A 22,879-nucleotide genomic window follows, 5' to 3' on the forward strand; every position below is an offset into this window, starting at 1 on the left:
CTGGCACTGAGCAGGGCTGGATTTGTAGGGGATTTGGGGGCTTCAGAAAGGATGGAAACGATTGGATGGCAGTGACATCATCGTGTGTTAAAGGTCTATGAACAGTCCTGGATGAGATAAAACTGGAATGACATGTTGCGTTTTGTTTGTGAAGACATTAAAAGTTCCAGATCCTGAAGCTGGCATGCCCTGGGGATGCAGGACAAAGAGCCTGGCTCCTGGAAGCCACCTGAAAATCTGTGACAGCCCTGCCTGGCTCCTAGGAGCAGTGGACCCTCAGCCTCGCAGCCCCTTGTAGCTAATGCAGCAACCCCAAGGGCCTAGGGCAGGCCAGGCATGTGCAGCGATGCATACATGTAGGACACAGAGCTATGAGCCCAGGTTCCAATCCAAGGTGCACAGTCTCAGGAGCTCCCCAGTCATGGGCATCGGGCGTAAGGACACAGTGGCCCTCTCAGGTGCCCTCGTGGGACAAGGGAGGAGAGAAGGCACTTCCCGTGCTGCTTAGGCACTGAGGAACTCAGAGCTGAGGACACTCAAGGCCAATGGCAAAAGGCCCACGGGGCCTGTGTCACTGAAAGGCAGCCTGGAGTGAGTCTTCCCCAGCAGGACTGGGTGCTGCCCAGCCGTCCGGTTCACTGAGGAAAGGAAGGGTCACATGAGGACTGTGGTCACAGGAGGAGCGGGGGTGTGAGCGAAGGCCAGGCCGTTGCCACATGGACTAAGCAGTGACTTCACAGCTTCAGGGCACAGGGGTTAGGGCAGGACTGTGTCTCCTCCCTTGGACCCACCATGAGGAGAGGGTAGGGAAGTGGCATCTCCTGAGTGTTGGCATGCCTCATGCTGTTGCGAGGGGGCAAGGGAGAACTCGGGAGGTGTGACCTGTAAAGCCCAGCCTAAGGCTGAGCCGCTGCTCCATGCTCCCCTATGGCTCCCATGGCCTTCGGAATCAGGTCCAGACTCCTTGCCAGCCTTGAAGTCCTCCATGGCCAAGGGCCTGCCTATGCCTCCCTCCTCCCAAGCTCTGGGCAAAATGAGCCTTGCTCAGTTTCTCAATCAAGCTCCGCCACAGGGTGCAGGCTCAGTGCCCCAGGCAGTGCCCCTGCCCCAGTACCCAGTTCCTCTGACATTAAGGCTTCTTGGGTGCCCCTGCCCCAGTACCCAGTTCCTTCCTCCCTGATGGAGGCAGATGAGGCGGGAGGCTAGGTGGGAGCAGGGACTATGCCTGCCTTGCTCATCTCTGTGTGCCTGGGACCTGCCCTAGAGCCTAGAACACAGCAGGCCTGCCATGGTGGGACGCTTAATTCTTGTCAGCTTGACTGGGCCACAGGGTTCCCACATATTTGGTTAACATTGTTCTCCGTGTACCTGAATGAGATTAGCATTTGAACTGCTAAACTGAGTCAAGCAGACTACTTTCCCCAACATGGGTGGACCCTGTCCAATCAGTCAAAGGCCTGAATAGAACAAAAGGAAGGGTAAGAAAGAATTCACTCACTTGGCCTCCCTGTTCAAGCTGGGACATCAGTCTCCTGCGGTAGAACCATAAATTATAGCATCAGCTCTCCTGGTCCTCAGGCCTTTGGACTTGGACTATGATATGGTTTGGCTGTGTCCCCACCCAAATCTCATCATCCCCATGTCATGGGAGGGAGCCGGTGGGAGGTAATTGAATCATGGAGGCGGTTACTTCCATGCTGTCTCATGATAGTCAGTTCCCACGAGATCTGATGGCTTTATAAGGGGCTCCCCCCATGCTCCCCTGCTTCACTCTGCACTTCTCCTTGCTGCTGCCATGTGAAGAAGGGCATGTTTGCTTCCCCTTCCGCCATGATTGTAAGTTTCCTAAGACCTCCCTGGCCCTGCAAACTGTGAGTCAATTAAACCTCTTTCCTTTATAAATGACACAGTCTTGGGTATGTCCTTATAGCAGTGTGAGAATGAACTAATACAGACTATAACTTACACCACCAGCTCTCCTAGGTCTCAAGTCTCCAGTTAGCAGATAGCAGATTGTGGGACTTCTCAGTCTCTATTTCTTACATGCTTCTTTCCATTATGAAGTAGACCCTAAATGCTGTTCCCTTGAATGTGAACTGGCCCTAGAGCCTCACAGATAAATAGAATATGGACTCTGGAAGCAAGGCCAGAGAGGCTGTCTTTCTCGGGACACACCCCTGGGTCCCTGAGCTGCCAAGTCAGTAGTCTGGCTACTCTGTCACCATCATGCTAAACTGCCATGCAAGACTGCGTGGGAGAACCACCCAGCTGAGCCCAACCAAGCTGCAGATTCATGAGCACAAGAAACACCATTATCATTTTGGATTTCCATCTAACAGACAACCAAAATGAAGGCTCATGGAAATGACATGTGTTGGGCACTTAACACAGCATATGCAGGGCTTAATGTCAACAATAACCAGACAAGCAATGCAGTGTGCTCTGCGCCATCAACAAGCACTTGCAGGCATCAACTTGTGTCATCTTTACAGCAATGCCATAGCACGGATCACTATCACCACTCCATTTTGCATGTGAGAAACAGAGGCCCTGAGTGGTTGCGCGTTCAAGATCAAAGCCAGCATGTGGCGGGAAAGGATACCCTTGACTGCTGGGCAAACCACTGCATAATAGCCTTTGTCACTGGTCTCCAGTCTCATCATTCCCACTTAAGAACACTGAGTCTGGAAAGTGTTAAGGAAGGCTCCTTTCCCACTTCAGGGACCAGGAAACAGAGGCACTGGGCCAGCTGTGCTTCCCAAACACTGTAGCCAGTCCCAGAAGATGCCTGGCTGAATGCTCCATACTGTGTGAACTTGAGATGGTTACTTCACCTTTTGGTGCCTTCATTTCCTGATCTGTAAAATGGCAATAAGAGCAGTCCTGCTCACAGGATTGCTGTAAGGATCAAACAGGTTAACACACAAAGCACTTAAAACAGAAAGCAGCATGCAGAAGACACCAAGTGTCAGATCCCAACATCCTGTCCATCATTATCGTCATCATCATCACTGGTATTACTATTTGAAGGTCTGCCATTTAAAACCATCCAAGATCACCTTACAGAGCCTACCACTGCTCTGCAGCCTGACATGGCCCTGGGGGAGGCAGGGGAGAAAGAAGAGTAGAGAATACTGGAGGAGTGACATGTTTGCTTCCTCCTGCCCACAGATGGAACTCTTGACCCTTAGGCATTAAGGAAGGTGCAGCCTTCTCGTCCATCTACCTACCATGACAGAACTCGAACTCAGATCAGCAGCAAACTTCTAAGCCAGCCGACGTGGTTTGGCTCTCTGTCTGCACCCAAATCTCATGTTGAATTGTAATTCCAAGCACTGGGGGAGGACCTGGTGAAAGGTGACTAGATCATGGGGGTGGATTTCCCCCTCGCTGTTCTCATGACATGAGTGAGTTCTCTCAAGATCTGGTTGCTTAAAAGGGTGTAGCACTTCATCCTTCTTTCTCTCTCTCTTGTCACCATGTGAAGGTGTGCCTGCTTCCCTTTCACCTTCCACCATCATTGTAAGTTTCCTGAGGCCTCACCAGCCATGCCTTCTGTATAGCCTGTGGAACCGGGAGTCAACTAAACCTCTTTTCTTCATAAATTACCCAGTCACAGGTAGTTCTTTATAGCAATGTTAAGAACAAACTAATACAGAAAAATGGTACCAGAGAAGTGGGGCACTGCTATAAGGATACCTGAAAATGTGGAAGCAACTTTGGAACTAGATAACGGGCAGAGTTTGGAACAGTTTGGAGGGCTCGGAAGAAGACAGGAAGGTGAGGGAAAGTTTGGAACTTCCCAGAGACTTGTGGAATGGTTGTGACCAAAATGCTGATAGTGCTATGAACAGTGAAGTCCAGGCTGAGTAGGTCTCAGATGGAGATGAGGAACTTACTGGAAACTGGAGTAAATGACATTCTTCTTATGCTTTAGCAAAGAGACTGGCACATTGTGTCCCTGCTCTAGAGATCTGTGGAACTTTGAACTTGAGAGAGATGGTTTAGGGTATCTGGTGGAAGAAATTTCTAAGTAACAAAGCATTCAAGACGTGGACTGGCTGCTTCTAAAAGCCTATGCTCATCTGCAAAAACAAAGAAATGACCAGAAACTAGAACTTATATTTAAAAGGGAAGCAGAGCATAAAAGTGAAAAATTTGCAGGCTGACCACGTGGTAGAAAAGAAAAACCCATTTTCTGAGGAGGAACTCAAAGCTGCAGAAATTTGCATAAGAAGCCCTGAAGGCTAGTAGCCAAGACAATAGGGGAAAATGCCTCCAGGGCATTTCAGAGACCTTCACAGCAGTCCCTCCCATCACAGGCCAGGAGGTCTAGAAGGGAAAAATTGTTTTGTGGGCTGGGCTCAGGGCCCTGCTGCTCCATGCAGCCTCAGGACATGGCATCCTGCATCCCAGCTCCAGCTCCAGCAGTGGCTAAAAGGGGCCAAGGTACAGCTTCAGAGGGTGCAATCCCCAAGCCTTGGTGGCTTCCACATGGTGTTGGGCCTGCAGGTGTGCTGAAGGCAAGATTTTAGCCTCTGCCTAGATTTCTTTTTTTTTTTTTTTTAATTATACTTTAAGTTTTAGGGTACATGTGCACATTGTGCAGGTTAGTTACATATGTATACATGTGCCATGCTGGTGCGCTGCACCCACTAACTCGTCATCTAGCATTAGGTATATCTCCCAATGCTATCCCTCCCCCCTCCCCCCTCCCCACCACAGTCCCCAGAGTATGATATTCCCCTTTCTGTGTCCATGTGATCTCATTGATCTCTGCCTAGATTTCAGAGGATGTATGGAAACACCTGGATGTCCAGGCAGAAGTCTGCTGCAAGGGTGGAGCCCTCATAGACAACCTCTGCTAGGGCAGTGCAGAGAGTAAATGTGATGTTAGAGACCCCACAGGAGCACTGCCTAGGGGAGCTGTGAGAAGAGAGCCACCATCCTCCAGATCCCAGAATGACAGATCCACCGAGAGCTTATACTGTGTCCCTGGAAAAGCTGTAGGTACTCAGTGTCAGCCCACGAAAGCAGCTGTGAGGGCTGTACCCTGCAGAGCCACAGGGGTGGAGCTGCTCAAGTCTTGTGAGCCCATCCCTTGCATCAGTGTGGCCTGGATGTCAGACATGGAGTCAAAGGACATTATTTTGGAGCTTTAAGATTTAATGACTGCCCTGCTGGGTTTTGGACTTGCATGGGGACTGCAGTCCCTGTAGTTCTTGTTTGGGCTAATTTCTCCCTCTTGGAATTGGGTCTGTTTAACCAATGACTGTACCCTCATTGTATCTTGGAAGTAACTAACTCGTTTTTGATTTTACAGGCTTACAGGCAGAAGGGACTTGCCTTGTCTCAGATGAGACTTTGGACTGGGACTTTTGAGTTAATGCTGGAATGAGTTAAGACTTTGGGGGGCTGTTGGGAAGGCATGATTGTGTTTTGAAATGTGAGAAGGACATGAGGTTTGGGAGGGGCCAGGGTGGAATGATACGGTTTGGCTCTGTGTCCCCACCCAAATCTCATGTCAAATTGTAATTCCCAATTTGGGGGAGGGACCTGGTGGGAGGTGATTGGATCATGGAAGCAGATTTCCCTCTAGCTGTTCGTGTGATAGTAAGTTCTCATGAAATCTAGCATGTTGCACTTCCCCTTTTGCTCTGTTTCTCTCTCCTGCTGCCACGTAAAGACATGCCTACTTCCCCTTTGCCTTCCGCCATGATTGTAAGTTTCCTGAGGCCTCCCTGGCCATATTTTTTGTACAGACTGCAGAACCATGAGTCAATTAAACCTCTTCATAATTTCTTCATAAATTACCCACTCTCAGGTAGGTTTTTTTTAATCCTTTTTTTTTTTTTTTTTTGGAGACAGAGTCTCACTCTGTCACTCAGGCTGGTATGCAGTGTGTGATCTCAGCTCACTGCAGCCTCAGCCTCCTAAGTAGCTGTGATTACAGGCGCACATCACCACGCCTGGCTAATTTTTGTATTTTTAGTAGAGACGGGGTTTTCCCATGTTGGCCAGGCTGGTCTGGAACTCCTGACCTCAAACGATCCACCCGCCTTGGCCTCTCAAAGTGCTGGGTTTACAGGTGTGAGCCACCATGACAGGCCTCAAGTAGTTATTTATAGCAGTGTGAGAACAGACTATACACCAGCCCCAGAGGAGCACTGAGGCCTGGATCATCTTTGGGCAGAACACACAGCTTCGAGGCAGGATCCTCGTGTTTAAAATACAAGGCTGGATCTGGGGCTGTCAGTTGCCAGAACAAGTCCAGAGAAAACACAAAGGGAACACCACCCAGCCCTGACAATGTTCTTGGCTGAGCCAGGGCCCCTGAGGCAGCCGAGTGAACTCCATGACAGAAACTTCTCTGAAGGCTTGAGAGGAGGGGAGAAAGGTGGAGGGCTCTGGCCCATGACAAGGCCAACAAGTCCACTCCAAGCCAGGTGGAGGGGGCCTGTACCACCCCATGCCCCAAAACAAGAAAGGCTCTCACCAAGAGGGACCATCTCTATTCCTGGTGATAACTTGGCCTTTCTTACCTGCCTGGCCTTTGTCTGTGCTGTATCCGCCACCGGAATGCCCTCCCTTCTCATCTCTGCCTGTTGAAATGGAATCTTTATCACTGAAGCCCTGGGATTTGGCCCAGGCTGGGGACTTATTACTATTGGGGGCCTACAAAGGGTCCCTCTCTCATAGTTTGTTTGTTTATTTGTTTGTTTTGAGATGGAGTCTCACTCTGTTGCCCAGGCTAGAGTGCAGTGGTGCGATCTTGGTTCACTATAACCTCCGCCTCCCAGGTTCAAGCAATTCTCCTGCTTCAGCCTCCCAAGTTCAAGCAATTCTCCTGCCTCAGCCTCCCAAGTAGCTGGGACTACAAGCACGTGTCACCACGCCCAGCTAATTTTTGTATTTTTAGTAGAGACAAGGTTTCACTATATTGGTCAGGCTGGTCTTGAGCTCTTGACCTCAGGTGATCCACCCACCTTGGCCTCCCAAAATGCTGGGATTACAGGCATGAGCCACCGCACCCGGCCTCTCTTGTAGTTTTTCTTGGCCACCGTGGAGACACCTGGCCCACCCTTGGAGCCCCCCAGCACTGTCCTGCCCTGTGGAGCTGGCACACAGATTGTGGTTATGGCTTGTCCTGTGTTTCCTTCTCCTTAACTCATCCCAGATAATAATGCCTGCCCTGATGCCTGCCAATGTTCCCCCTCAATTTCTGGCCTCCATCCTATTTCTTCCTGACCAGAGTCACCACCCTTATCACACCCTCAGCATCTTTTCCAGAAGCCACAGCAGCTTCCCAATGGCCTCCCTGTCTCCCACATAGGCTAAGCAGAAACTGGCCCTGGAGGCCCTCTGGGCCTTGGCATGGGGCTCTCTCCCGCAGCACCAATAGCCCCCATTTCTCCTGAACACCCTGCTCCCTCTCCCTGGAATGGCTCCCACCTTCCTCTAATTGAGCCCAGTATTTCAGAGCCGCTCCAAATACCACCTCCGCGAGAGCCCCACAGACAACCAGGACCACCCCTTCCTGTGGCCCCGAGCCCATGACCCCACCTGCCCCAGGCCTATCTCCCATGGGAGTGGGATTTCTGCTCAGAGCCTCCCCCAGTGCATCTCCCTCTTATGTATCTGATTCTTGAAAACATTCTTCCCTCCTTTGCATACTTATTGAGCAGGTACTACGTTCCAGGCCCTGACCTGTCATGGTCCCCAAAGACACACTTGCCCCTGTCCTCAAGGCTGTCACAGTCAGGTAGGGAAGACAGCGGCCAGCAGACAATGACGAAACAGTGGAATGAATGTGCGATGAGGGCAGCAAAGGGTCTGTGAGTAGGGAGGAAGGCACTGAGGCCCACGCAGGGAAGGGAGTGTGCAGCACAGAGGGCTTCTGGGAGGAAGTGTCCTGAGCCAAACCCCAAAGTTGGAGTTAGTCGTGGGGACCAAGAGTATTCCAGATAGGCAGAACACCATGGACAAAGGCCAAGGGTCAAGAGGGGTGCCCCTGGGGTTTGGCTTGGCTGCAGTGTGGGGTGCAGGGGCAGTATGACAGGAGACGTCGCCCAGGAGAGGGAGTGGGCAGGGGTGACATGCCCCAAGACACCCAGCACAGGTGACAGGGCCTGGAGAGATGCAATGATAGCAATTAAATTCCATTGAACTTATAAGTATGCAAGGAAAAACCATTGTATTACTCAGTGTGGCAGGCAGAATCTAAGTCAACCCCAAGATCCCTGTGGCCGGGCAACACCCTGCATGATCACCAGAACTGCATGCATGATGGATGGGTTCTCCTCTGTGACTCGGTTATGTTGCATTGCTGCCCTCAAAACAGGGACATGGTCTGGGTGACTCTTAGGGCATCACACACAGAGCTTCTTTTCTGAAGAGGAAGCTGGAGATTCAAAGCACAAAGAGACTGGCCAGCTGTGGCCGCCTTGCAAGTACAGGGCACTGTGAGAAGAAACACAGGACCTGTAAGAGCTGCTGGCCAGCAAGGGTGGGGACCTCAGTCCTACAGCCACCAGGAACTGGATTCTGCCAATGAGAGTTAGCTTGGAGGTGGATTTTTCCTCAGGGCCTCCAGAAGATCACCTGCCCCTGCGGACACCTTGATTTCAGCCTGTGACACCCTGGGCCAAGAGCCCAACCACACCATGCGGGCTTCTGACCCACCCACCCGTGAGATAATAAATGGGTACTGTCAGAAGCCACTCAATCTGCTGTCATCTGTCATGCAGCAATAGGAAATTAACACATCCAGCTACTATGAGCTTTCAAGGGGGAAACGCAATTGTGATATTTGGAGTCACTGGGGGAAAGGAGGGGGCATTTCACCAGTGGCCACAGCCCCCTACCCTGCTCCTTGAAGGCATCTAAGAGACCCTGTGGCCTTGCCACAGGTGCAACCTCCCTGCTAGCAGCTAGATCCTCACTTAGCTACCTGGTGACAGGCAAGCTGTGGAGAGAAAACACTGGAGGACGAGAAGAGAAGACAACACATGCCACAGGTGCAAAGTTACAGTCCAATACAGCAAGCCACGGGCAGGGGAAGAGCAGGTTTCCTCCCACCTGACTTAGCTAGTGACTCATTTCATCTTATGTGACCAGAGAGCTGTTTGCAACCAGAATGTCCAAAGCCCAGGAGAAGAGGAGCCAGACACTGGCTCAGACAGAGACAGGCATTTCTGCGCCTGATGTCTGAGTCTGGCGGCGGTAGCTGGAAACGTGGGTAGACTCTGTGGCAGCTGTTCCCACTGATTTACAGCCCCTTCTGGACCCAGGCAGACGCTCACTGTCTCTGCTCAGCTCCAGCTCCCGCTCCCAAAACATGGCAGCCTTTTTTACTTTCAAGACATTTTTAAAATGTTTGGAGGGCTCTTTCTGGTAGTACCTATTCTAAAAGCAAAACATCTTAGCTTGGACCCAGAGCAAAGATGATGCTTACATTCATGAACCCATCCACAATTTTTAACAATGGGACAATTTTCTTCATACAAAAAGGGATCTAATTAATCAACAAGCCCAACAACTCAACTAAAAAATAGGCAAACAACAGGCAAAGATTCATTCATAGAAGACATGCAAATGGAGCCAGTGAATCCATGATGGGATACTCAATTGTGCCAAAAACGACAAACACACATCAATCGAGCTGGGTACGGCTTCCCCAGGCAGACTGGCACCATCAGGAGTGAAATTTGCTCAAACTTTTTGAAGGGCAATCCAGTGAAATCTGCCAAAGTGAGGAATGTTTATAATCTTTGGCTGAGAAATCCCACTTCTAGGGATTAATTATGCAGAAATATGCAGGGAGCTGTTTACTGCAGCCCAGTTTGTTTAAAAAAAAAAAAAATCCAAACAAGACTGGAATGACCTTATGGGCCCAACATAAATTAGGATTCATTCATTCATGTATGGAAATATTATGCTGCCAGCAAAAGGGGCAGACCTGATCCCCCTCATCTTCATGGGCTAACATGGAAAGAAGCGAAGCAAGACACATGTTCAGTGGGGACAAAGAGCTGTATCAGGACACGTGTAAAATGACCCTGTTTCTAAATGTACACATTGCACCAGAGCCTACTGTAATGAAAAAATAATACTAAAAGTGCACATGTATCTCTACATGTATGAATAGGAAGGGTCTAGAAAGATAAGTTCCAAACTATGAACAGTGGCTGCCTCAGGGAAGTGAGGCTGGAGTTAAACAGATTCGAGAAGCACCAGCAATGAGGGCCCCACACACTAATACAGGGAACTCAAGAACAGACCTGTGCAGGGCCGGAAGTGAGGGCAGCCAGAAGGCACCCAGTCAGGGAATTCCTGAGTGTGCTGAGTGCAACAGTCTCTCAAGAGAAGCCCCAGAGAGAGGAGGGGACTCTATAGTTAATTGGATGGAAAAGGCTAAATTCTGCAGAACTTCACTGATTCTATGGCATGTTTTTCATATTTTCCAACTCTGAAATTGAGATGTGTCTCATAATCGATAATTCACAACTTACTTAGGATTTTTTCTTTTTTATAGAATATGAAGTATCAGTGCATCTTACAATCGGTGATGAAATTCAACACTGCCCCCAGACTAAAGATTCATATTAACACATTACTAAGGCTCTGAGAAGTCCTGCAGCAAAGAAACATGTAATCCTGATTCTCCAACATATCTGACACTCCTCTTTTCCTTATTTTGCCTTTCCCTTTGTTCACACATGAGATTATGCTGACACTCCACAAGGTGCCACCTGGTGCCCTGTGGATGTCTGCAAAGCTGCAAGGGGATCCTGTCACTTCTAGGGCAACTGGGGTGGCTGGGACACAGTTCTTACAATTCTGTATGATGACTGTTCGGTAAATACCACAGTAACAATGGCAACACCCATCCACAGATGCTACAAGAGAAGGGCAAACGTATGAGAGACAGTCTGCAAAGAATCCTCTTAGAAGGTTCTTGCCAACTACAAAGGAAAAAATAGAAATTTAGAGTGGAAAAGCCTGATGGACTTTAACCAAATAACTGCTGCTGAGCAGACAGAAGACATCGTTGTCCTCATGCACCTCCTGATATGACGCACTAGGGAGGGACTGGCACTGCCGGGTGGTGTTCCTGCTGAAAATGTATGACCTTGACCTAGTCACGAAAACACCAGATAAACCCGAATTGAGAGACACTCCACAAAATAAACAGTCGAGGTTCTTCCAAAGTGTCAAGGTCAAAACCTGAGGCTCCATCCCAGATGGCAGGAGACCACAGACAGCGACAACCAGATTGGATCCTGGACTAAAAAATGGGTACTAGTGGGACAACTGGGGAAATTCGAATTCATTTAGGTCTTTCAATTATTGAATAGTTATCAATGTGAACTTCCTGGTTTAGATAATTATGGTCAGATAGGATGTTAACACTGGAGGAAGCTGTGCAAAGGGTATATGGGAACTCTGTGTACTATCTTTGCAACTCTGTCAAAATTTCTTAAAAATAAAAATTACACTAAACAAACCTGTGCAATGTGAACTTTATTATAATAAATCTACAATACATCATCTAGTAGCCAATAAAGAGATTTTTAAAAGCCCACTTGTGTTACATGATGGGTCACCCTGAAGACACTCTTGTTTGGGGAAATAAACCCAGGTACACATTTGCAAACACGGGGCTGGGCGTTTGGGCAGAATGGACAGAGGGGAGCAAATGCCTGGCAGGGTCTGGTCTCATGGGGGTCACTGCAAGCCTACCATCAGGGCTCCAGGGGCTGCTGCCTTTAGCACTAAATGCAAGTTGAGAAACACAGGACTCACAGGGTCACAGCACACAGGGTGTGGTCTGAAACTCACAATGCACTGACTGCCAGGAGAGCTCTCATCTATTGAGGAATCCTTACAACAACCTATGAGGAAGGTGCCACCAACATTACCTCCCTCCCCATTTTACAGATAGGAAAGCTGGGGCTCAATGCAGTTAAATAACCTGCCTAAATGCACACAGCTGGGTGTTCAGGAGAGGATCTGAACCCAGGCAGTCTGACTTTAGATTCACTATGGCGCTGCTTCTGAAAAGACCCCTGCAGAGATGTGGGTCCCATGGAGACAGCACTGGACTGAGAGTCGGAAAGGTGCTGAGTGGTCCTGGGTCAGCCATGCAACCACTCTGGGCCTCTATTCTCATTGTTGAGGATGTGGAGAAGAGCAGTTTTTGTAGGGCTTCCAGAACTCAAGATCTCTTTAAGCTGGAAAAACACTAAGTGAGCCATTAATTCACACTAAAGTGTAAATGGCTGCTGTTGGATACTTTCTGACCAATCTGACTAACAAGGAGGTTTTGAGTACCCATGTACCCTGCTTATATCCCAGGGGAGCCAGGAGACTCAGTGTGAGGAGGGGGAAGAAGGTTCCTGGGAGTGGAGTCTGGAGGGAGTTAGTCAACACAGCCAGGGGAAAGGAATTTTGGGTGAGAGCCAGAGTCCCAAAGACAAACAGTCTGTTCACCAACTGGCCTAGGATCAGCAGCAGTGCCCTAGTAGAGTGATCGGAGCCAGCTGATGTCATTGGGGGAGTACCTCCTAGAGGAGGGGTGCCTGTGGGTTGAGAGGGGACAGAGGTTTTCAGAAAGCTCTGCAGGAAGGCCTGGGGCAGGCCCACCTGGACAAAGTGGGGTATCTCGTCCAGAAGCCACTGAGCTGGATGGCGCTGGAGGGGTTGGTGGGCTGTGGGTGGAGGGGCCTTCTTGTTTTGCTGGGGAGCGGGTCCCTGCCATGTCTTAAAGGCCCAGCAAGGTTAAGCTCTGAGTGAACAGACAGGAACATTCTTCCCCAGATGAAGGTGCATCTCTCCTGCAGGGTGCCAGCCAGTCGCCATGAGAGCTCAGTTCACTCCTTTGAGTCTCTCCTGGGAGCCTCCAGACCAGTGCCCTGGGCAGGAGGGACAGAGGGCAGCAAATGCCTGGCAGGGTCTGGTCTCATGGGGGTCACTGCAAGCCTACCATCAGGATGCCAGGGGCTGCTGTCCTGTCCACAGTGCCCACAGCTGTGGAAATGAGGAGCTTGGCAGAGAATCCAGCATCTGTTTCATCTCTGCCAGTGCCCTTAGGAGGCCTGGACCTGACAACCTCTCCAGGAAAAGCTGATCCAGGCTCCCGGGCCACTGTCCTCCAGGCACAAACCCCAGCCCTGGTGGGACAAAGGGGTGAGGCTGCTGGAGGGAGAGTGGGGAAGCTCTCACTACTCTCCAGGGACCCCTGCTGCAGCTAGGCCAGGGAAGAGGAGATGGCACGGAAAGGGCTGCGAGTAGACCTGTGGGCCTGATGTGGAGCTGGCTTTGGCTGTGGGGGCGCAGGAAAGGGGACGGGGCAGTGTGAACCTGGGGGCGTGCTCCCTGAGGCCCTGTCCTGCCCTGAACATCCCTGGCCTCTGCTGCCTCAACTGAGAGCCCGGCCAGCAGGACTGATGCTTCCGAGATTCCCAGGTCCTGGGGGCTGACAGGGTCTTGTCTTAGAATGTGAATGCCTGGATGGCTGCACAGGTGGCCCCTGGCTCCAGGGGACAGGAGCAGAACCCACAGAAGGGTCAGCCAAGGGCAGGGAGATGGGAGGGATTCTGAGAATCAGCTGTAAAATAGATGTTTGTTGTAAGGGAACAGGGTGAGCTTTGGCATCAACATGGAGCTCAGCTTGAAGATGCACCAGCTCTGAAACCTCAACTAAGTTACCATAACCTCTCTAAGGTTCCATGCCCCCCATCTGTAAAGGGGGAACCCTACAGCTGAGGGAAGGAGCAGCTTCAAGGACAGGAGGAGCCACCCTTGCAGGCCAGACCTGGTTCCACATGCTCTGGGGCACCATTTCTTCCTCACCCCATGACTCCCGGACTGGGGGAGGGCACTGGCTTCCACACGGCAGACGCCAGGAAGGCAGCTCATGCAGACTCAGACCAGGGCTGGCCTTGGTCCCAGCTGCCGCCTCATGCCGGCAAGGCACCTACGCGGCCTGGTCTGCAGCTGGCGCTTAGCCGCCCCAGGGCAGGGGAGCCACAAGCACAATCCTGCTCTGCGGAGCCTCCCCTGCACTGAAAGGGCGGGTCTCAGCCTGGGTGGCAGACAACAGCCGATGTGAAAACAAAAACAGTGGTGCTCCCACACATCCCTGAAGTCCAAGAAAGGGAACCACAAACCAAGCACCTCCCCTGAGAGAACCCTACCTCCCTGGCACCCTGTCCTCCCTCATTCCAGACCCTTCGATGGGGCACGCTGTCCCCTCACCTCAGCCCTGTGGTCTGGGCAGGCTGACACTGGGGGAGGCATGGGCAGGTGCACACCAAGGGGTCGCTCTGCCCGATCTGGGGTGGGGCCACCAGCTGAGACGCCCACTCAGCACGTCCGAGGCACTGGCGACCCACTTCCCAGATGAGTGAACAACTCAGGGGAGAGTGACTGGCCCAGCCCCCCGAGGGGCTAAGATTGGAAGCCTTATCAGCGACAAGGTCCTTCTTTCCTGCCATGATGTGTGGCTGCCCTCAAGTATCATTTCCTGGACCCCAGAGGGCACCCCCAGGGATGACGGCCATGCCACCAGCACCAGGTGAGCCTAGGCAGGACTCGCCCGCAGGCGCAGAGCCCCAACCCTACCTATCTTTGCCTCGGTCCCTCTCCATCAGCCACAGGGGAACTGAGGGTGTAGAAGGGGTACACACAGGGGTGAGGGACTGGGCTTGGGAACCACTGGCTAAGAGCAGACCCACACTGTGTGGATTCTGATCCCAAATCTGCCCCACTAGCTCTGTGACCTCAAGTAACTTAAGATCAAAGCCCCTCAGTATCCTCACCTCTAAATCGGAGGCGAAATCAGAACCTTCCTCATAGGGTCATTAAGTGGATTAAATTAGCTACTGTCTGTAAAGTATTTAACCCAGTGCCTGGCACACTAAGCACCTGCCTAAGTGCTGACAGACGCACAGCTCAGAGAGGCCACACAATTGGGGGAGGGTTGGAGGGGTGGCGGTGGCAATGGGCAGGGTCTGAGGCCTTGACTCCAAGTCCCCACCCCTCTGCAGCTCCCCGAGGGTTGAGAGCCAGTTCCTGCCTCTGGGAGCAGCTCCCCACCAATCACAAACGCCCACCCCCAAGGCAAAAGCTTTTTGGGGAATTATTTCTCCAGGCTCTAAGGAATGTTACTTTCTCTTTGCTTGGTATCCAGACTACTCAATTTCAACCCAGGTTTCAAATGGCCTCTAAGATGAGCCCTAATTAAATTCCTGTAAAACCACAGGCAGAAGCATTCAATCTGCGGTATGCACCCCCCATCCCCGGGGAGGCCTGGGATCCCAAATAGGCCATCTGTCACCCCCAGAGCAGACACATGGGAACTTCTAAGAGAAGAAGAACAGGAGAGCCACCCATCACCCCAAAGCAGTCAGGGCTTTCAAGGATCTCTCCAGCCTGTTGCCCAGTGGTCTGAGACCTGCTGTCCCTGAAGACAGGGACACAAACCCACGCCATGCAATTACGGCCCAGGTGCCTTCTCACACATGGTGCCTTCTCAGCCAGTTCGGGAGCCAGCTAGAGCCTTGCCCAGAATCGCTCACCCTGGGGTAGCACAGCCACGCCTTGGCTTTGGGGCTTCCATCTCTGGACCCTGGCCCTGGGTGGCAGAGTGGGCTGCTGATGGGAGAAAGAGCCTGCAAATTCAATGTTTGTTACTGCGGCCTCCTCCCTCCCTCCCCCAGGCCTGCACCAGGGAATGCTTAATTTCTAGGAAGAATTAAGTGCTTGGTTTGAATTGAATCCAGGCTCAACGCTGCCTGTGCCTCTGCCTAGGGGGTGCGGGTGTGGGGAGGGACATGGGTATGGGTATAGGCATGGCTGCCTCCCAGAAGCAGTCATCTATGAGGGAAAGGTAGGGCCCTGGCATGCTGGGGTGGGTCATTCTGCAAGCCTCCAGGAAGCTGGTTGCTACAAAGAGGGGACTGCTGCTGAGGTCACAGGCCGAGGCCAAACCCCAGCCAGAGGAGAAATTCCAAGGTTGTTCTGCCATGGGAAAGTTGGGTCCTCAGGCAGGGACCCATGTTTTGGAAGACTGCTAATGCTCCCCTAAAACTCATTCTAGCCCTTCTTCCATGGTGATAAAACCCGAATTGTAGCTGGGCATGTGGCTGCTCAGAACAAGGACTCAATTTCCTGACTCCCTTGCAGCTTAGGATGTGACTAATTCTGGCCAAAGTCCCTTCTCCCAGCACAAAAACATGTCACTGGATTGCTTTCAGAGCCCCTCCTTAAAAGAGAACTAGGCCTTCTTCTCATTTGCTTCCTTTTTCTTGGTCTTCCTCTCCATCCTAATGTCTAGATCTTGGATGTGAGGGCTGGAAATACAGCCATCACCCAGGACCAGATGGGCAGACCACAGAAGAATAAGGAGCTAGAAGGAGCCAGGGTCCCAGCCCCTGTGCCCGTGCTGGATGGCCTTCCTCTGGGCTTTTACATCAGAGAGAAAGGAAGTTCTGTCGCATTTAAGCCACCATTATTTTAGGTCTGCTGTTAAAGCAACTTGAATGCTAATTGATACGAAGTGGGTGGGTTTGAAGCTGCCAGAGCCGAGGCAGAGAAATGACCCTGCTTCCCCTCCAGGCTCTGAATGAGACAAGAATGAGCTCTGGGAATGTAGAACTCAGAAGGCAGTGACCTCACACAGGCTGCCCGGAGACAGTGACGCTGGGAGCTCCCAGCAGCAGGCCTCATCTGTCTCCTGGATGCAGAGCTGGGGTGGGAGAGGCCCTCCACGGCTGATGCTCTGCAGGGAGACAGATGGCCCACCTGAGCACAGACCCTTATCCAAGGGCTCTGCCTGCTATTCCTGGGAGAGCCTCCCCTTGTGCCATGTCCCAACTGCCCACCACCACCGCAAAGCAGGGGCTCTGGTCGTCTCCCTCCCCCTGCTCATCAATGAGGATCCTAGCAGTCCCGAAGCACCCACCCGTCCCCCACCAGCTCTGTTTTCCCTGCAGCTGTCCAGAGTCTCTGAAAACAGAGCAGCCTTACTGCCGGGGCAGGGGGGGTGACAACTGGAGGAAGTCTCGCCAAGCTCCTTCTCCCAACACAAAAGCGTGTCACTGGATTGCTGTGATTATCTGAGGGAACTTCAAGGGTAATTATGGCCATTTACAGTATGCCTGAAAGGGCTGAGTGCCTCCAGGAACAGCAGGCAGTTGAGGAGGGGGGCCCAGGGTGTGCTTCCCAGGAAGGCTCTCTGCCTCTGCAGCTGGTGGGGGCATGCAGCGGGGACCCACCCAGCGATGCTGGTGAATGGACAGCCACTGGGGGTCAGGAAAGGGCTCCAGGAAGTCCCAGCCTCTGACCGCCCTCCTGGAAGAATACAAGCCCAAGCTCGGCGTGCACGATAAGGAAAACCCAGCGTGCAACATTCATGGCCCACCCACCCTACACTTCCTGCTGATCTAGAACCAAGCATGCGTTAGGGTTTGGTCAACAGCTCTCTCTGGACCTGTTGAGGACGGGGCCCTCTCCTGGAACACCCACAGCTCTCCCCTTATGGGCAGCTGCTAAACTTTCTAATCTCCCAGTGAACTAGGACACACCCTGCTTAAAATTCCTGACCTGATTCCTAACTGCCTCCAGGAGAGGCCCAATTCCAAGCCAGGCAAGCGGGCAACAGAGGTACCTCCTGGGCCTTCCTCTCGGCATGTGACTTCCTACGGTCCACCTCATCACCGGGTTCCTGCTCCTTGAACACACCGTGCACACTCACACCCTGAGCCCAGGCTCACCCTTGATCCCCAGCCCTGGTCTTCTACTCCTAAAAATCTAAGATGGATGTGAAGACTCAATTAGGATGCTGGGGTCCTGCCATCGTGGTGGGAACAGCTGGAGCAGCTGCTGTTCCCGGGTGACCCAGTGGGCCGGTCCCATGCTAAGTGCTCTGCAGACATCATCCCAGGTATCCTGACCCCTGACCCCGTGGCTGAACCAGGTATCACCCATATCTTCCAGAACACCAGCAGAACTCAAATGACTGATTTGTCTGAGACCATGTGGCTAACAAGAGCCCAGACAGGAACCCACATGCCAGAGCCTGTGCTTTTGGCTCCAAAAGGCCCTTCAGCGGTACCTTCTCGAATCCCACCCAAACCCATCACTCTTCGAATGGACTTGTCTGGGACATGAGATGTGGCTGCTGGTCTGCCACCTTCTTCCACTAACTGGGCCTTCTCATGTTCTAATACAGCCTCCTGCTCTTCACACAGGCAGTGTCCAACAAGCACACCTTCTGGAAAGAGGCTGATTCCCTTTCCCAAATTTGACCAAACCTTCACCCATGGCAGACTGAGATGAAGGTGACCCCAGGAGGGAACGTACAGCTCTTTCTTCCCATCTGGGATTCTGGATGGATCCAGGAAGACAGTGCAAAGGGAGATGAAGTGCACAGCAGAGGCCAATCACTCCAGGCCTAGCAAATAAAGGCTGCTGGCATGTGCTAAGAAAGCCTGCCTACATGGGGCACCAGCATGACACCCCCATTCTCTGCACCCAGCGGTGTGTCAGGCATTTAGGGAAAGAGGCCTCGGGAGCCCTTCCAGGACAGCCAAATCCAGCAGCCAGCTCTTCTGCAGGGCACATTCCTCAGAGAGGGAACCGAGGACTCACCTACTCTCCAGGCCAGGGTCCTCAGTGGTACCCATTTCAGGTTCTTCTAGATCCAGGGCCCTCTCGCCATGGACATGAAAGTCAAGCTCAGGAGTAGGGGCCGGGGAGCCCGAGTCAGAGAGACCTGGCTGGATGCTGGCCCAGCCACCTGAATGCTGTGTGACGTGGCATGTCTGCTAACCTCTCAGAGCCTCTGGGATTCATCTGTAAAATGGGAAGGCTTATCATGCCCACTTCTAAGAGTACCAAAAGGGAGAATACAAGGAGAAGGCCTAACCCAAAGGCAGGAACACAACACATAGCCAATAAATGGTGGTCTCAGACTCCCATGCAGATGGTCTGCCTCTGGAGCTGTGAGTCAAATGGTACCCACTGGTCCCACCGGTCACCATCACAGGAAATTATGCCCAAGGCCAAGTCACCATCCAGGTCAGGGTTCAAGGCAGCCAGGTTAGGCCTCAATCATGGTCTGTAGGGCAGGGAGCAGGGGCTGCCTCCTTGACCCCAGGATAAATCCTCACAAAGCCGGAGGGCCCAGGCCAAGCACTTTTCCTTAAAATTAAACAAGAGCTCTCAGCAGGGCACACTTGGACCAAGCAGTGAACTAGGAGGTTACTGTTAACATGAATCTCTCCACAAAGTCTTTCTCACATAAACACCTTGAGAATGTGGCCTTGAGTTCTCTGGCTCTGCCTGCCCAAGGGGTGGGGAGGCGTCAGGGTGAGCCCTCAGGGACAGGAGCCTGCAGCTGGCAGGGGAGGCGCCGCAGTGAAGAGGGAGGCCCCTGCCCTCCAGAACAGAGTGGACCCATGAGGTCCAGCAGCCACATTACATCTCCACGTGTTTGATTAAAGGCCTTCAGTTTCTGTTTGTGTCCTCTGCGCAGTTACGTAACTCCACTTGCTTGCCTGCCACTGAGCTGTCTACACACACTCCTGTTCTCCAGCCACTGTGTTACCGGGACACTTCAATGTCACCCATGGGTTCAACACAGCAAAACAAAACCCTCAGAGCCCCCTTCCGCAAGAGCACCCTGAGGCTTTTGTTTCCTCACTGCTGGTCACAGGAGAATGAAAGGACCTCCCCAGAATGACTGCACCATGGAATTCAAATGCTTCCTGCCCCAAAGTGCTTAAAAAGACAAGACCCCTCTGTCTCCACACCTCAGGCCATGGCCACTTTGTGACCACAAAGGTGGCTGCCTGCCACGGATGTGGTGCCACATGTGTCCCTACCTTCCATGTAGGCCTCAATCTTCCGGATGAGCTCGTAGGACTTGGAGCGGTCGAGCAGGGTTCTGATGGCAGGGAGCGGGTCCAGGACGATGGTCTCAGGGTGGGCATCGATGTACTCCTGAAAGGGAAGCATGCTGCTCTGGTTAGAGCAGGGGTAGGGCCAGGTAGCAACTCACCCCTCACGCCCCCTGCACATCCATCCGTTCCTGTCCTATCCTCCAGCCCTAGCTTTGGTGGAGGGTGGTGCATTCCAGCACTGGGACCTTTCGAGCAGTCACCTGGAGATCTGAGAGAGGCTTGACTAGGCCAAACTCAGAAATAGAGCACCACACAGAAGACAGCGAGGAAACTGCAACCAGGCTCAGGGCAGGCCGCCTGACTCCAGACAAAACCTCACCCGGAAGCAGATCCACTCCAGGCACTGGCTCCTCTGGGAGTGGCGGCCCCATGCCCCGCACTGATAAGGACTCTGAGGCAGGGGCGGGAGAGTGGGATGAGGCCAGGAGTCATCAGAGGGTCTGCGGGAAGGTGTGGTGGAGAGAAACACGCCACAGGGTGGGCACCAGCCACCCAACACTCCTCAAGTACTCCACTTCTGTACCTACTAGCTTTGGGGTAGGCACGAAGGAAATGCAAGAGAAACCGTGACAAAAACCAGTCTCTAAGGAACTTACTATCTTCTTAGGGGAATAACCCTAACTTACATGGGGGGAAGACACTGCTGTCCAGAACAGAACTCAATAAAATAATGGGCAGAACCCCACGCCACCCAGGTGGGCCAGACCAACCCGAGCTGACATAGTGAAGGAGCCCACCCTTGCTCCCAACCTCTATGATTCTAAGGACAAAACTGGAATGCTGGTGTGATGGGGGGGTCTCAGGGAAAAAGCTGGCCTGAAGAAGGCCTCAACCAGCTGCTGCGGGTTGAATTGTGTCCTCTCAAGTCTTAACCCTTCAGCATTTGTGAACGTGGCCTTATTTATAAGGAAACAGGGTCTTTGTGGATGGAACAGAGTTAGGACTCCATATGGGTGGACCACACCATATGGGTGGGCCTGAATCCCCTGGCTGGATTTCTTAGGAGAGAAATCTGAACACAGACGCAGGGAGGAGGCTGTGTGGAGACAGACAACTGCAGTGACACGCCTACAAGCCAAGGAGGGTGGAAGGTGCCCACCACCACCACCACTGGGAGCCGGGAGAGGGGCAGGGAAGCTTCGCCCTCAGGGCCTCCGGAGGGAGCCACTGCTGACGCCCTGACTGGAGCTGTTGGCCCCCTGGGCTGGGAGATTCCTGCAGTGTTAAAAGCCTCCCTGTTTGTGATACTTGGTTGTGAGAGCCGGAGGCAGCAGACATGCCAGCGTGATTCCTCCGCCCAGCCAGCCCCCCTGCCCTCTGCTCACCCACTCCACAGCCCGTCAGTGAGGCCTGCACAGGCTGGGGAAACACACCCCAGTGCTGCCTTCCTAGTGAACCTTATGGACAGAAAGAAAGAGCCATTTGGAATTATTTTTCTTAAGTGAACTTATTTTGGTCCTAGTGACCACTTGTTAAGCCAAAAGCCACTTTTAACACAAAAACCAGAGACTCATATTCCCACTTCTGCTCTGAAATCAGTCTCTCCTTGGATTTCGCGGCAGAGTGTCTGGCCCTGGGCTCCTTTCTGTCTGAATGTTTAAAGACTTCCTCTGGCCTCAGTGGTGGCTGGCGTAACCTAGGGGAGGCCTCGCATTCCAGTCCTCACGCCTGTGACTCTCCTCACCCCTTAGCCATCCTCTCCCTGCACATAAGTGCGAGGACCTAGATATGGGGCAGAACCCTCCAGCCGTCAGCAAGCCATTTGGCCACCAACCCACTGCTTGTAGACAGTGAACCAGGCACTGATGCGGGAGAGCCCACGTCTGCCGCCCACATGGAGCCTGGGGACTAACCGAGGAGTCTCCTTAAGGAAGGTTTTATCTAGAGCTGCCCTGGGGCCAAGCGGCCACACCCAGTGCCTCTCTCCTGACAGTCTCAGCCTCACCCAAGCGCCTACACCTGATCCCTCGTCTCATTTGGGAGCTCTCCATGGGCAACTACCCCTCTTGGCACCATTCCGTCATCAGAGCTTGTTCTTTTAAATGCAGTCCATGCTTCCACGAGAGCAGGTCATTCATGAGGCCCTCCCCGCCGAGACTCACACATATGTATGAAATCATATTCACAGCCCAACATTAATAGCTGGGTGCAGTGGCACAAGCCCCTAGTCCCAGCTCCTTGGGAGGCTGAGGTGGGAGGATCACTCAGGCCCAGGAGATTGAGGCTGCAGCAATGCACAATGGTGCCACTGCACTCCAGCCTCGGCAATAGAGTAAGACCCTGTCTCCAAAAAAAATAAAGAAAAATAAATGTCAACATTAAAAGGTCATCCACTCAGCTAGAAACCATCATTCTGAGCAAACTATTGCGAGGACAGAAAACCAAACACTGCATGTTCTCACTCATAGGTGGGAATTGAACAATGAGAGAACACTGGACACAGGGTGGGGAACATCACACACCGTGGCCTGTCATGGGGTGGGGGGAGGGGGGAGGGATAGCACTGGGAGATATACCTAATGTAAATGACGAGTTAATGGATGCAGCACACCAACATGGCACATGTATACATAGGTAACAAACCTGCACGTTGTGCGCATGTACCCTAGAACTTAAATTTAAAAAAAAAAAAGGTCATCCACTCAAGAGACTTCACATCACTGACAGTGCTCAGGGCATTATGTGGGGTGCAGCAGATACTCAGATGATCAAAAGCCTTCTCCGCTTCACCCCGCCAGATCTATAGTCCTGGCTAGCAAGTTCATGTCCTCGGTTAAGAGCTAAAGGCACTTGGCTGTCCTCACTCCCTTCCCCTAAACACACCAGGAAGCAGCCTGGTGTAGTGGGAAGGCTATGTGACCTAGAGTCAAGAAACCCAGGCGCCCGGTGTCATCACCTCTCAGTCACCTTTG

General features: G+C 52.3%; 1 protein-coding gene across 3 annotated transcripts in view; it reads right to left on the minus strand.

Annotated features, from left to right (window-relative positions):
- The window catches only part of ITPK1 (inositol-tetrakisphosphate 1-kinase), a 180,000-nt gene that overhangs the window by 34,387 nt on the left and 122,734 nt on the right, over positions 1–22,879 (minus strand). For all 3 annotated transcript variants that reach the window (XM_054666235.2, XM_016926632.3, XM_054666236.2), the window contains one exon: positions 19,890–20,007. In XM_054666235.2, the coding sequence (XP_054522210.1) occupies positions 19,890–20,007 (118 nt within the window). The remainder of the gene's footprint in view (positions 1–19,889; positions 20,008–22,879) is intronic.

This window comes from Pan troglodytes, chromosome 15 (assembly GCF_028858775.2).
Source record: "Pan troglodytes isolate AG18354 chromosome 15, NHGRI_mPanTro3-v2.0_pri, whole genome shotgun sequence".
NCBI classification, from domain to species: Eukaryota; Metazoa; Chordata; class Mammalia; order Primates; family Hominidae; genus Pan; species Pan troglodytes.